The 15,517-nt window shown below is 39.8% G+C and overlaps 1 protein-coding gene across 3 annotated transcripts in view; it reads right to left on the bottom strand.

Annotated features, from left to right (window-relative positions):
* Nucleotides 1-15,517, bottom strand: part of LOC127650743 (low-density lipoprotein receptor class A domain-containing protein 4-like) — a 138,036-nt gene that overhangs the window by 49,795 nt on the left and 72,724 nt on the right. For all 3 annotated transcript variants that reach the window (XM_052136355.1, XM_052136354.1, XM_052136356.1), the window contains exon 3: nucleotides 14,976-15,113. In XM_052136355.1, coding sequence (XP_051992315.1) covers nucleotides 14,976-15,113 — 138 coding nt within the window. The remainder of the gene's footprint in view (nucleotides 1-14,975; nucleotides 15,114-15,517) is intronic.

The following is a 15,517-nucleotide window of genomic DNA, read 5'->3' as shown; positions in this document are numbered from 1 at the left end:
CCCCATTCAATTCCACTGTAAGTGCCTCACTGTAACTGTTATTTTTCTTGTTTTATTATAAACAAGGAAGGAGTCAAAATTCATTTGTGTAGTTATTAGCATTATGCCACAAAGGCTGTTGACTGAGCATAACTTGTATTAAACTTGGAACATTCCTTTACGATGCTCTTTTGTTTTTTCAGCAGGGAAATTGTTCTTTGCTATCCGTCCTCTTCAAGATTTGATAATTTCCAAATAGTTACATGCTAAATCTACAATCTGTGCCTTTGAGACTTAAAACTCAAACATCTGCAGTCTGCCGGCGCTCCTGTTGCCGGTGCAATCTGTTTTAGTATTTGCTGCAGAGAGCAAGAGAGAGGCGTATAGTGTGCACTTCACCACCGACACACTCATTTCCTTCCCAAAACACATAAATACACCCTGCGCACAACTGCCAGAGGGAGGGAGCAGAGAAATATTCAAGGGCCGCCGACTCCACTGGACTGACAAACAACAGGCTGATATCTTGAATGCTAGTGAATGTAACATCAGCACAAAAAAAAACATGTTATCAACTTAGCAGCATTTTCTTTTAACTCCCACAACATTAAAAGGCTTGCTTCAAATGCCAAAAATGGTACCCCTGGGTTTTGTCTTTGCCAATCATCTTATATGTTTGGATTTTTCTTTATTAAGCACAAAAGGCTCTCGGTTGCTCTCAGCAGGCAGCACAGGTCAGGATGTGTGTGTTTGTTTGTGTGTCTGGCGGACAGACAGAACCAGCTGAAAACAGTGACAGTGCTTTTCAATACACTCCACAGACAGACTCGATGCTTTCATTCCTTTTGTGTTTCAATGTACTGCACTGTCAGGCTATTTTCACCTCCCACAGTTCCCTATAGTATAATTTGTTAGAGATAATCACAGATACAGAATTGTGCATGATAATCACACATAGAATTTATGGAAAATTGGCTAGACATTCTCTCCTCAACATTCAGCGACAGTTCACACAGGATGCGTCTTGCATTGTTTAGTCTGAGCTATTTTGTAATTGTTCGTCTATTTAAACATGTGTCTGATGGATGTCTTTGGTCATTCTCACTGCACTTTCAGTGTCTTGCGCCATGAGCACTGTGTTTTGATGACACAGTGTCTGGTTTAAAATAGTTCAGTTTTGACACAGAGCAGTAGCTCTAGGTAAATTTATCAGTGAGGGGCCAGATGAATCTAGGGGTGTACGTAGAATTTTGTTTGTTTGTTGAATTCGGGAATTTATTTATAATAATTACATTATCGTTATGTATCAAGTCAGAAGGGTAATCGAGCTTCAAATCATAATTGTGGCAAGGAGACTCCAGATGGCAAGATATAGTGAATAAGGAGTTACATTTTGGTGCGCTTCTCACACAAAATGATCATAGTCCTTCAGAAGACATGGATTAAACCACTGGAGTCATATGGATTACTTTCATGCTGCCTTTATGTGCTTTTTGGAGCTTTAAAATTTTGAACCCCATTAAATTGCATTGTATGGATATGTTCATATCTTATCTCCATCAAAATATCTTTGTTTTTGTTCCACAGAGGAAAAAGAATTCATACGAGTTTGAGATGGCATACGTGTGATGATCGAATAATAATTTTTGGGTGAACTATTCCTTTAATCTGCCCCGCTTGCAACTAAATGTAGTGCCAAGCCCACTAATGAGATATTTCTATTGCAAATTCAAGACAAATTGGCCATCAAATAACTAGGTCCAGTTTCATAAGACAAGCATGGGTGATAAGACATTGTACGTAATATTATTACATATCATGTCATTATTTGACAAGGACAAAATTACTTGGCTCTGTTGTTGCGATGAACTACTTTTTCATTTTAAAAGGGGACAGAGCGATGTACATTTACTAATGTGAAACTATTTCGCCCTTGAAACATTTACTGTGATTTGAAACATAATTTTTATACATTATTATTATTATTATTAAGCATTATTACGTTTTTTTAGTACTGTTGGAACATGTAAATAGAATGTAGATCTGTTGCATTATTTGTTACTTAAACAACATATAATGTTATAATTAGGGCTGTGAACAGGGCCAGATCTAGGGGGGTGTTGGGGTAGGCTTTGCCCCCCCCCCCAAAATTATTGCTATGCCTAGGTGCCCAAAGTGACTCAGCTCACCCTAGCAACCGGGCCAATGGTTGCTTAGGAAGCCTGAATGAGTCACTCAGCACAACCTGGATTCAAACTTGTGATTCTAGGTGTGGTACTCGGTGTCTTTACTTGCTTAAATTAAATGTATTTTTATTATTGAAACACAAAAAAATAAATCAAAAATATTTCTAAATTCAAATTACACTTGCAAATTAAAGAGCAACATGCAGGTTGAATTTATAACTGAATTAATACTTTATATTGTCTGCAGAGGTCTTTTAAAAACACATATGTAGAAATTACTAATGAAATCTCATTTGATGTAGAGATTTTGATGAAAATGTGCTAGGCTCTGGAATACGCCTTTCCCGCTATCAACGCGTCATATGACGTAGTGCGAGGCAAACAAAAGAGCTCGCGGTCAGCTCTCTCATTGTTGGGTGTTGATGTAGTTAGAGCAGTAGTGAGAGACAGAAAGTTTTAGATCGAGTTTTAGAGAAGCCATAATGGTAAATTATTGTGTTTGTGCTGGTTGCATGAATTCCAGCCTGTCAGGACATCGTGTCCATCATTTTCCTTCTAGAAAAACAAGGCTTTTCGGTCTTGAGTGCGTTTTGTGCAGGTGAAGAGAGCAGACTTCACTGCCGCGTCTGTTACCACACACTCGGTCGCTTGTGGCGCACATTTCACTCCGAGAATTATCGACCTGGAGATTTGTTGGAGTCTCGGATGGGATTTCGGAGTAAGGACCACGTGAGGCTGATTACTGATGCTGTTCCTCGGTGCACTCGATGGAATCAAGTCCACCGTCAAAGTGTACACCGGATTTTGGCGCGGGCTGGACTGGAGGACAAAGTGCTAACGTTAGCAGACTTTCTGTGCAACGAAAACGACGACTTAGCAGAGTAAGTCTTACTTTTAATTATTTTAACTCTTAATTTGCTCATAATTATAGGCCTGTGGGCCATCATAGGCATGTTCGTCCACACCGGAGAACTCGGTTTCTTCATTCGCATCCATTGTAACCTGAGCTTGAACTTGACCAGACTCCCTCGCCCATCGTCACTTCCGGTTAGTGCTTTATAGACGCGGAAGTTATCTTATCACAACTTATCTCAAAATATCGTTAATGGCTAAATATATATTACTCCAGTTAAGAAAATCTAGTTGTTTTATCATCAACATACACTATGCTATATAGGGGTGTCCAACCTGCATGTTGCTCTTTAAAATGTTAAAAAACATCATCACTTCCACTGGCCCCTTTTAAAATGACTTAAAAATCACACTGACAACAGGTGGAAAAATACCAATACAAATGAGATCATAAATACAAATAAACATAATAATAATAATTGAAAAATAAGCCATGACCTATAGACAGTTTAACACAAATTTCATGCATTTTTAAGTTTTAAGTCCATAAAACTTTGACTTAATTTGATGTTTCACTATATTTATTTTAAGTGCGTATGTACGTAGCGAACGGTCATAGTGCTGTGCTTTGCACGGTCACAATAATAGAGCCCATTATGTAATTCCAAACCTGTATAACACAAAAAGGAGATATGAGGCAGAATGCTTCATTCACCGTTCACATTCATTGTATGTTTTTCCATAAAATGAGAGGTAATAGTGATGGAGGCTAAAATTCTACCTAACATTCCCTTTTGTTTTCTGCAGAAGAAAAGAGCCATACAGGTTTGGAACATCATGAGGGTTAGTAAATGATGACAGAATGTACATTTTTGGGTGAACTATCCCACCTTTTAGCTCTTAAATAGACACAAAAAAATGCCCACTGATATTTAGTGCAACTGCCTGATGAGCACATGATAACTAACATTTATGTTCTGCCTGCAAAACACTCTCATTCTCTCCCACTGACAGAGTGTGTGCTGTGGGGGTGGGGGTGGGGATACGTAAAGACCCCTCTCTCGTACCAGGGCCCTCTGACTCACCCAGACACACAGTGTCTAGACCATATTCATGATCCATCTGTCAGAGAGAACGCAACACTACGGCCGTGGCCATTAGAACTGACAATTTTTTACTGCAACCCCCCCCCAACCCCCCTTTCTGTTCATCTCTCGTTTTGCCTTCTCTGTGTCTCTCTCTCACTGTCTCTGAGACAAAAAAATCAGCCCTCCTCAGCCTCTGAAAATTAAATCACAGTGCACACAGGTGTCTCAAAAATACCAGCCAGCCGCAGACACCCTTCATTAGCATGCGGTCCAGACTGCTAAATATTTTAAGTGCAGCGGTTGGACTTGTTCCATCGCAAAAGAGTGGCCCTTATACAGCAGACAGCAGGGGAAAATGGGAAAAAAGCATGTTAAATAAAGCACACAAAAACAAGCGATCTCAAGTCGAGGAGTGCTTGAGAAGGCAACGGAAACCGAAAGATGAACATAAAGTGAGAGGAAACTGACACGGCCAATAAAAGCTGAGCTGTAACAAAAGTTCTTGTTGCTACTAGAAAACATTAAAAAGTCATCATCCACCTTTCCAAACCAACCCATTGTCAGATGATCAGCCCTCTGACACCTCTTTTTTTTGAATCAGTGCTCAGCTGGGGATCTGTAAACCTCTCTTGCCCTACCTTAACACTACTCTAACCCTATCCATTCCCTTACTTTTACCCCTAACCTAACCCTAAAAAAAATCCTCTAATTAGGCTTGGTCTTGAATTGACACCTAATCACATTTGTTGACGTTCCAAATAGTGAACCGCCAGTCTGGATGCTTTAATTATAACTGTAAAATGAGGGACATCCAGCAAGAAAGAGTTTGTGTGCATTTGTATGGGATTTCAAGAGCAAGTTAAATCAAACTTTAATATACAATCTGCCACACATTCATGCACAAGATGTAAGGGGAAGGTTGTAATGACCGGCCATTTAATTTGTTTTGCTCTACATCTCTACTAGAGGGCGTAAGGTACGCAAGGGAATTTATTTGCAACACAGAAGAGAGTTCACGTGCGTTACACAAGCTCACACAAATAAGCTCTAATTATCATTAAAAATGTAAATATGTTTTGTTTTAATAACCCTTTGGAAAGCGGAGCGAGGTACGTTATGTTTCGTGTTCATTTCATGATAATTTCATAGTGCCTTTTGATTTCTTATTTCGAGCATAATATTTGTAATTAAACTTTGGCTAATAATATACGTTTCTTATGCTGTGAACGCTTAATTTCATATTGTGAATATGTATTTACATGTGTTTATTCTTTATTTGTCTTTCTTTGTAGTTTTACGGTGCTTTACAGTGCTTTACGGTGTTTTGAAGTGCTTACGATGTATCATGAGGAGATTTGAAGTGACGTGATATACGACGAAATACAATGTTCAATACAGTGCTGCAGAAGAATGTGATGCATAAAGGTGATTGAAATCAAACAAAGGCGCTGAACATTAAAGTTTATAGCACCTGAAGCTAAATAAACAAAGGCACCCGTAGGAAACTCTCTGCCTCCTTCTTTCGATACCAAAGGGCCGCTACAGTAAAATTCGACGCTCAAGTAAATTCATCGCTGCTGTTACATTGCTTGAGTGGGACTCGACGCTGCATCTGAAGCTTTCACAGCAATGCTGTTGTTTTCATCGCGTGAGTAAGAGACTGATTCCCCGCGAGGATTGTGACATCAGACAGTCAACTTGGAACGCCGAGCTCTCATGAACGATCAGAAAAACACGACAGCAAATTAACCTACTGTTTGAGGCAGAGTTGAACTTAAGCTACAATGAAAGATAAGTGAATCAAGATCACAAATAGAGCTTATTTTCCCTGGACTGTGTGAGTTGAAATTTTCAATGACAGACTTTGGATGTTTTATAAACATCATTTTTGAATCTTGCAATAAGATATTTGAAAGTTACAAGTTTTAAGTGAAAGTTATGCAAGATTTGATCACCAAAGATTGATATTATTGACTTGGTACATTTGATTTACAAGGTACAGACCATAATAGATATAATAGTCAATGCTGGGTTGTATTCACTGTATTAATGCAGTATAAATCTTGCATACGGAAATTGTTTGAATGTCAATTTTATGGTGTTGTTGCATATAAGATTTGCCTAAATCCTGTTTGCTAAATATTTGAGTGTCTAGATTATAGATGTCTGATACGAGTAGGTCACTGCTCCCTAAGCCTGAAAACAGACAAATGGAAGACACAACTATGCAAACGGAAATACAAGCTAGTCAAATGTCAGCCTCTGCAGAGATATTGAGCATTCCCTCAGAAACGCAACAAATCAGATCAAGTTCACAGAAAGGAAGTCTTACAGAGAAAGGCCTAGAGATGCATAACCAGGAAGCAAAGAAGCATAAGAAAGCCTTTAACAAAGCTTATGACTCCTGGAAGCAGATAGCTAAGGAAACTAGGTCAAAACTGAAAACTTTATGCTCATGTGAAGATCTTGACCAAATCCAAAGAGACATCCAAAGCAAACAAGATATAGTTAGTCAGCGTTATGCCCCTTTGCTGCGCAATCATACTACAACACCAGATATTGTTAACAGAATGGATACCTGTACCACACTGACTACAGAGATCTGTGATTTGGTGAGCAAAAGAATGGAAACCTTTGTTGATATCCATAATGAAGAAATTGTGAAAGAAAGAGTGAGACAAGTACTAAACAAAGACGAGTATGAATCTATCTTTGGTGGAACAAACACTGACACGGTCATGTCAGAGTCATCCCAAAGTACAGAAAATAAGTCAAGGACCTCCTCCAAGGCTTCCAGTAAGCGAGCTGATGCAGAAGCAGAACTTGCAGCCGAAGTAGAGCAAGCAAAGGCCATGCAAAAAATCTATGATCAGCAAGCGAGACTACGCAAGATGGAGACTGACTGGAAGCTGAATGAAGCAAGAATGCTATCAGAAATGAAACAGAGAGAAACAGAGATGTGCCTAAGACTTGAGGAAGAGAGAACAAAGCTGCAGATGCTACATGCAGATAAGGAAGTCAAAGTAGCTGCAGCTCGTGTGAAGGCATACAACGATTTTGAAAGCATTCTTGAAGATCATGAGGAGGGTGGAGAAAATGCAATTGAGTTCGATGCAAAGGAGGCTGAAAACAGATTCCAGCTAAATCCTGAGGCAGAGTCATTCCATCCAGAGGTGCAGACGTCTCAAGAGACTGCAAGCTTAGCTCAAGTATTAGTAAATTCCTTGAGTATAAGTCGACTACCTGTCCCAGAACCAACAACTTTCACTGGTGATCCTCTAAAGTTCATTGACTGGAAAATGTCCTTCACAGCACTTATTGATCGAAAATTGATTCCAGCAAGTGAGATGTTCTACTTGAAAAACTATCTTGCGGGGGAAGCTCGAAAGGCTGTGGAAGGATTCTTTTATAGAGACTCTGAAGATGCATATCAGGGTGCCTGGAAGGTTCTTGAAGAAAGATATGGAAATTCATTCATTGTTCAGAGAGCCTTTCGTGAAAAACTTATGAAGTGGCCTAAAGTCGGAGCAAATTATCCTCTGTCCTTGCGAGAGTTTACAGATTTTCTACAAGCAACCTGTGTTGAAGCATTCCCTCATGTAAAAGGATTGTCTATTCTGAATGACTGTGAGGAAAATTACAAACTACTGAAGAAATTACCTGAGTGGATTATATGAAAATGGAACAAAATTGTAGTGGAAGAGTTGGATGTGTCTGGTGACTATCCAAGCTTTAAACGCTTTGCAGAGTTCCTGCAAAAGGAATCTAATATAGCTTGCAATCCTGTAACCTCTTCACTTTTGATGAGCTTTAAAGTTTCAGATGAGAGATTCCCCAAAAGATGCAAGGCTCTCAACACAAAGGCTCAAGTTAAGGATTTTACACCAAAGAGACTAGAGTTCAAACCAATGTCACCATGTTCTGTTTGCAAGTGAAACGCACAACATTGCCAAATGTCCTATCTTTGCAGCAAAGTCTACAGATGACAAAAGGTCTTTCATTCGTGAGAACTCCTTTGTTTTGGATGTCTAAGGAAGGGACACATTACTAAAGACTGTAAAAGACGACACACCTGTAGCACATGTGGTCTGCGACACCCTACTTGCTTGCACGAAGACAGGGGCAAAGGGTCTGTGAAAGCATCAAGATCAGACTCCGAAGTACACACAAGTCAAGAAGTCCAAAAGTTATGTCTTATGCACTATCACAACGTGCTTCTGCTACTTCCAGCATAGTTCCTGTCCTTATCTCAACAGCGGAGGTGCCAAAAAATGAAATTTTGACTTACGCTTTACTTGACACCCAGAGTGACTCTACTTTGACAGTACAATTTGTTGTACTGTCCCGTACTTTTTGCACATGTTTGCACGTGCACTTTATATAGGTATATATAGGTTTTTTATATAGGTATTTTATTTCGTTGTGTTGTCTCATGTGGACCTGTGTTGGTCCTTTGTTGTTTTTATGTAGCACCATGGTCCTGGATGAACGTTGTCTCGTTTTGCTGTGTACTGTACTAACTGTATATGGTTGAAACGACAATAAAAACCACTTGACTTGACTTGACTTTCATCTTGAAAGACTTTCTTGATGAACTACGTGTAATCAGTCAACCAGTGAAACTGAGACTTAGCACTATGACATCTAATGATACCGTCACCACAAGTTATAAGGTCAGTGGCCTGCCAGTTCGAGGACTCCAAGGTGAAAACTACATTAAAATGCAGCAAGCTTATTCTTGTGACTTTATTCCTGTTGACAAGTCTTATATACCAACCAAAAAGACTGCATTGCAATGGCCTCACCTCAAGCATATAGCCAAAGAGCTGTCACCACTCCAGAGCTGTGAAATAGGGTTGTTGATCGGATATGATTGTCCTTCAGCATTGGCTCCCTTAAAGGTCATTATTGGCAGTGAAAATGAGTCTTTTGCTCAGAAAACAGAGCTTGGCTGGAGCATCATAGGCCTTTGCAATCCCCATCTGGACCGACAAGGAGGCCAAAGCTTTGTTCATCGAGTCTCAGTGAAGGAAATGTCAGTCCCATCTGCTAATGATGTCTTAAAGGTACTGGAGTCGGACTTCAATGAGAGAAATTATGAGGACAAACATGTGTCCCAAGAGGATGTTCGCTTCATAAGTCTTCTTAGCGACAAGATCGAGCATAAAGATGATGGACATTATCAATTGCCTCTGCCCTTCAAGAGCAGTAGTCCTCCTTCACTACCTAATAACAAGAAGCTAGCCACTGCACGATTGCATCACCTAAAGAAGAGGCTGAAGACCAACCAACAGTATTATGATAGTTATAAGGCTTTCATGGAAGAAATGTTTAGTAAGGGAGATGCAGAGCCAGCCACTACAACATCTGATGGAGAAACAGCATGGTACATACCACATCATGGTGTCTACCACCCTCTAAAGCCAGACAAGTTGAGGGTGGTATTCGATTGCTCTGCAAAATTCTGTGGCACTTCTCTTAATGATACTCTTCTCACTGGTCCAGATTTGATCAACTCCTTGGTGGGAGTACTTTGCCGGTTCAGAAAAGAAGCTGTTGCTGTGACATGTGACATTGAAAAGATGTCCCATCAGTTTCGTGTTGGAGGAACATGGTGGGAGAATGGAGATTTGGAAAGAGAACCTCAAGAGTATAGAATGGCTGTCCACCTTTTTGGTGCTGCCTCATCTCCTGGATGTGCCAACTTTGGTTTTAAGTACTTGGCAGAACAGTACAAGTCTGAGTACCCATCAGCTTCGTCATTTGTGAAGAACAATTTCTATGTAGATGACGGCTTGATCTCTGTTCCATCAATCCAGGAAGCTAAAGAGCTAATCATTGAAGCATAAAAACTGTGTAAGTGTGGGGGTCTACGACTTCATAAATTTAATTCAAATGAGAAAGAAGTTCTACACTGTGTAGATTCTTCAGAATGGGCAATAACCACCAAACTGCTCAACCTTAATTCTGAAGCTATAGGACATGTTCTTGGCATTCAGTGGTCCACGAAAGATGATACATTGAGCTTTGATGTCAAGCTAAAAGACCAGCCAGCAACACGTCGTTGTATCCTGTCGATCGTTGCTTCATTGTATGACCCTCTTGGGTTCATCGCCCCTTTCCTTCTGAAAGGAAAATATATTCTACAGGAGCTGTGCCGCATAAATATTGGATGGGATGATTCCCTTCCTGACGATCCATTTCCACGGTGGGAGGAGTGGAAGGGTAGTCTCCAGGAGCTGAAAGATTTCAGCATTCCAAGATGCTACCACCCTCAGTCTTTTGGTGACATAGTCAGGACGGAACTGCACCACTTCTCAGATGCAAGCAATCTGGGATATGGTGCATGTTCTTATCTTAGGTTCAAAAATGACAAAGATGAAATACACTGCAGTCTTGTGATGGCCAAGGCTAGAGTTGCACCCACGAAGATCAAAAGTATTCCACGATTGGAACTGACTGCAGCTGTAGTTTCTCCAAAAATGAGTGCTATGTTAAAGGCTGAGCTGGAGATGAAGCTCGATCAGGAGGTCTTCTGGACTGATTCACAGGTTGTGTTGGCATATGTCAATAACGAAGCAAGAAGGTTTCATGTGTTTGTCGCAAATCGTGTTCAGCTGATAAGAGAACTCACAGATACAAACCTGTGGTATTATGTAAGCACATGTGAAAATCCTGCTGATTACGCCTCAAGAGGTCTTTATGCTTCAGACATAACCTCAATAACCTGGATATCAGGACCCAAATTCCTATGGGAACGAGAAGTGTGTCCAACGCTTAACCCTTCAAATAACCTACTTGTGGGTGACCCTGAAGTCAGATCAGCTCAAGTACTTGTAAGCAAAAGTAATGATAATCTGGACTTTCTTAGCCGATTCAGTCGCTTTTCTTCTTGGAGAACACTCCTTAAGGTGATTTCTCGAATAAAACGGCTCACTTCAAAACAAGAATGCCCCAATGACATTGTGACTGTGATAGAAAATGAAAGGGCTTCTGAGATTGTGATTAAGCTCCTCCAACAACAAGTTTTCTCCCAAGAGACAAGGTAATTCAAGGAGGAAAAGTTCTTCAGAACTCGAGTACACTCTTTCACCTTGATCCCATTTTGAGAGGTGGTTTCCTTTGTGTTGGAGGAAGGTTGAAGCAATCATCTCTCAGCGAAGAGTCAAAACACCCAGTAATTTTGCCTAAAGACAACCACATCACCAGACTTATTTTAGCCCACTACCATGCCAAAGCTTGCCATCAAGGGAGGTATCAAACACTAATAGAGCTCAGAGCAAATGGATTTTGGGTCCTCGGTGGCAGTAAATCAGTTGCTAAACTGATACACAGATGTGTTCAATGCAGAAAGCTCAGACGGCCAACAGAGGAACAGCGAATGGCTGAGTTTCCTAAAGAACGTGTTGAAGTCTCTGACCCTTTTTCCTACTCTGGTATGGACTGCTTTGGCCCATTTATCGTAAAGAAGGGTCGGAAAGAGTACAAGAGGTATGGACTCATCTTCACTTGCCTCTCTTCTCGAGCAGTGCACATTGAAATGCTTGAAGATCTGTCAACAGACACATTTATCAATGCCCTGAGATGTTTCATCAGTCTTCGCGGAGCCATTCGTCAACTCCACTGTGACTGTGGCACCAATTTTGTGGGAGCTAGAAATGAGCTCAAAGAAGCTCTCAAAGAATGTGATGTCAAGGCACTGGAAGTTTTCCTAATTGAAAAACAATGCGAATTCATCTTTAATGCCCCCTCAGCAAGTCACACTGGTGGTGTCTGGGAACGACAGATCAGGACTGTGCGAAATGTAATGAATGCTACACTTTCTCAGTGTCCAGGCAGACTTGATTATTCCTCTCTTAGAACCTTGTTCTATGAAGCGATGGCTATCGTCAACAGTCGTCCATTAACTGTAGATGGTATCAATGACCCCAAGTCACTGGAACCCTTGACACCTAACCATCTCATTCTGATGAAGTCAAAGATTGCTCTTCCTCCACCAGGCAAATTTGTGAAGGAAGACATGTATGCAACGAAAAGGTGGCGCTGGGTCCAACACCTGATTGAACAGTTTTGGAGTCGTTGGAAAAGAGAATATCTCATGAACATCTCTATAAGGCAGAAGTGGCATGTGCCCCGACGCAATCTCAAAGTAAATGACATAGTCATCATCAAAGAGGACATGCTGCCAAGAAAGCAGTGGCAGTTAGGTCGAGTTGTTGAAATAATTCAGGGGAGTGATGGCTTAGTTCGAAGAGTAAAGATTCAAACAAGTGAGCGAAAATCAAAAAGTAAGCAAGAGCAATCCATGCCTACAATTATTGAGCGACCAATTCAGAAGTTAGTGGTGCTACTTGAGAGTGAGTGAGTGACTGGCATAGGTGACACACTTGTATCAGACAACTGGTTTTTAGATTTGTCAATGCATATTCTTAAATCAGAATTTAAGAGCGGTCATCAAGGTTTGAAATCATGTATGATTTATTCTATTTTCATGTGTTCGTTCATCATAACATGATTGGTGGGAGTGTAATGACCGGCCCCTTTAATTTGTTTTGCTTTACATCTCTACTAGAGGGCGTAAGGTACGCAAGGGAATTTATTTGCAACACAGAAGAGAGTTCACGTGTGTTACACAAGCTACACAAATAAGCTCTAAATATCATTAAAAATGTAAAAATGTTTTGTTTTAGTAACCCTTTGGAAAGCGGAGCGAGGTAAAACTTTGTTTTGAAGTGCTTACGATGTATCATGAGGAGATTTGAAGTGATGTGATATACGACGAAATACAATGTTCAATACAGTGCTGCAGAAGAATGTGATGCATAAAGGTGATTGAAATCAAACAAAGGCGCTGAACATTAAAGTTTATTGCACCTGAAGCTAAATAAACAAAGGCACCCGTAGGAAACTCTCTGCCTCCTCCTTTCGATACCAAAGGGCCGCTACAAAGGTCATACAAATGAATACACAAACCAATTGGCAAAAGCCTCTTGCAATCTGCACATACAAAGAGAAAAAAAAGAACTTGATTCGATAAATCTAATTTGTCTTAAAAAAATGCAAACCTTTGTTGTTCATGGTCAAAATTGACAGACCATAGGAAATGAATGGGCGAGACCCTGACACAGAGCATTTTTTTCTATTTTTTCAATAAATAAGCCACAATTCAGAAGACACACACAAATGAAGAGGTGGGACTATAAAACATTCAGAGTGCAAAATATATCTCTTTCTGTAAATTGAAACAAAGTACTTTAACTAACTTTGCGTAATTTAATTTTGATATATGACATTAATTATTGGTATCAAAATGCTTATTCTATGTCTTGTCTTCGTAACACCATGGTTAGGTTTGACTGTAAACATAATTTGACATTTTTGCAAAAACTGACACTCCAAAACTATTTAAAAAAGTTAAACTTTGACAAATAATAGTTTGATAAATGTCTAAATATATTAAAATGCATAACATGTGATTATCTTATTTTAGATTTAAATTAGATGATCTAAAATCAAGTTACAATAGACAATCAGACCACACAGTATCTGCAATCATCAACTGGTTGTTATTGCTATGACATGATTTTTTAAGTCATGCAATTGTTCTTTTTTTCAACCAGATGTCAGCAATCTGCCCCCAATATATGACACATTCTCATATGTTTCTTATGTTTAAACTTATATCCAAATGAATGGTGTAATTGATATATGTACAGGTAAATAAGATCTAAATAGCATAACAATTCTAAAGAATTAGCTATTACTTCAGGGAAGAAGAAATTATATTATTTCTTAAAAAAACAAAAAAGGGTTTCACCTGTTCGGTTTCCGGTCAAAAATGACCGCAGACAGCCAAAGTGTTGACCTTTATAAAATCAGCACAGCATGGGAGAAAGTTGAAAGAGATTACGTTAAAAATGACAACTGGCCAGTAAATACTATTATTAAACTCTGGGGATGGGGGCGCGGCCAAGCAATGTCATTGGAGAGTGAGGCCGTGAGAAGAAAAATGGTAAGGAATGACACCTGTGGGAAATTATCTCTAACAGCTGTTTGTGTTTGCAGTGAGAGCTGAGAGGGATATTAAAGAGCAGTCCAGTCTGCCAGAGGGGAGGGAGAGAGAGAGAGAGAGAGAGACAGAGAGAGAGAGAGAGACACGCACAAAGCTGTGTGTGTGCATGTTGTGCTAAAAAGCAAACAGTGATGAAAATACTGAAAAGTGTGTAGAAATAAAGAATCACATGGACTGTCTATCCGGCTCCCGCTTCCTCCTTTCAATATTAAGGCACCAAGTCAAAATTTAACATCTACATTTAAAGCTTAATGAAGAATAGTTTTATTGATAATATTTTCATTAATACATTTAATTATTTGTTTAAAAATATGTCTTATATTATAATGCTGTATGTTACAATGACCATTGAGGCAGGGAAATAAAAATCGGAGGTTCGAATATTCATCGAATTTAAGATAATAATTCACATTCAAATGTAAAAACTATGCATTCAAATTTAAGATGTGTGCTAAGCACAGGACTAGGACTTAGGCTGAGGTCTTTGGTCATTGCAACCTTCAACGTTATGTCTTGCGCTTATCAGCGTCTCACAACATATGGGGCCATGCACAAAGAACCGCTTTTGTGCCCATCTGTGGCATTTCCCCATTTCCACCAGGTTACGCCAATGCTTGCACTATAGCCAACTACATTTTCAAAAGGGTAGCTTGGCAGTAATTAAAACTACATTCAATTATGGGTAGATTGCAGCTTTGGCAAGAAACAGTTTCAAAGTAGCTTCCCCAACACTGATGCAAAATCACCAGTGTGAGATTCAGATGTGGTGTGAGGACAGAGGTGGGTGGATGCACTTACACTGGATGGTGTCTGGAGGTGGAGGTACAGCGGCAGGACAGTGTTCCTCATCACTGTTGTCTCCACATTCATTCAGATGATTACAAATCAACGAGAGAAGCTTCAGACATCTGCCATTGCTGCAGCGGAACTTGCACTCTGCCGTCAGATAAAGAGAGAGGAAGAGAAATGGTTTGCAAGGATCGTTATGACGCAGATTGGCACTATGACACAACTGAATGCATTGCATACAGACAGATTCAATAATTAAGATGATGCAATGCACCACATACAAGAGAATAACAAATGAAAACTTTGCTTTGGGTGGAATGTTAGGATCAATTGAAATTTCAAAACTTGACATGGACACTTTTCTTGAACACGCACAAGCAAAGGACACACAAGTCCACATCAAGTACACAATTTAGTAACCTTTTGTAAACAGGTTTGGTATCTGGTTGCTACAATGAGCTCATCTGAGAAATAACTATTTAATGGATTTGTACCATAAAATCTGTCAAAAATCTGGAGTTTTGAGGCAATTAGCAGCAAAAGCTTGTCAA

The sequence above is a fragment of the Xyrauchen texanus genome, chromosome 10 (genome assembly GCF_025860055.1).
Source record: "Xyrauchen texanus isolate HMW12.3.18 chromosome 10, RBS_HiC_50CHRs, whole genome shotgun sequence".
NCBI lineage: Eukaryota > Metazoa > Chordata > Actinopteri > Cypriniformes > Catostomidae > Xyrauchen > Xyrauchen texanus.
The sequence above is the reverse complement of the archived record's forward strand: the minus strand, read 5'-3'. Positions and strand labels throughout refer to the sequence as shown.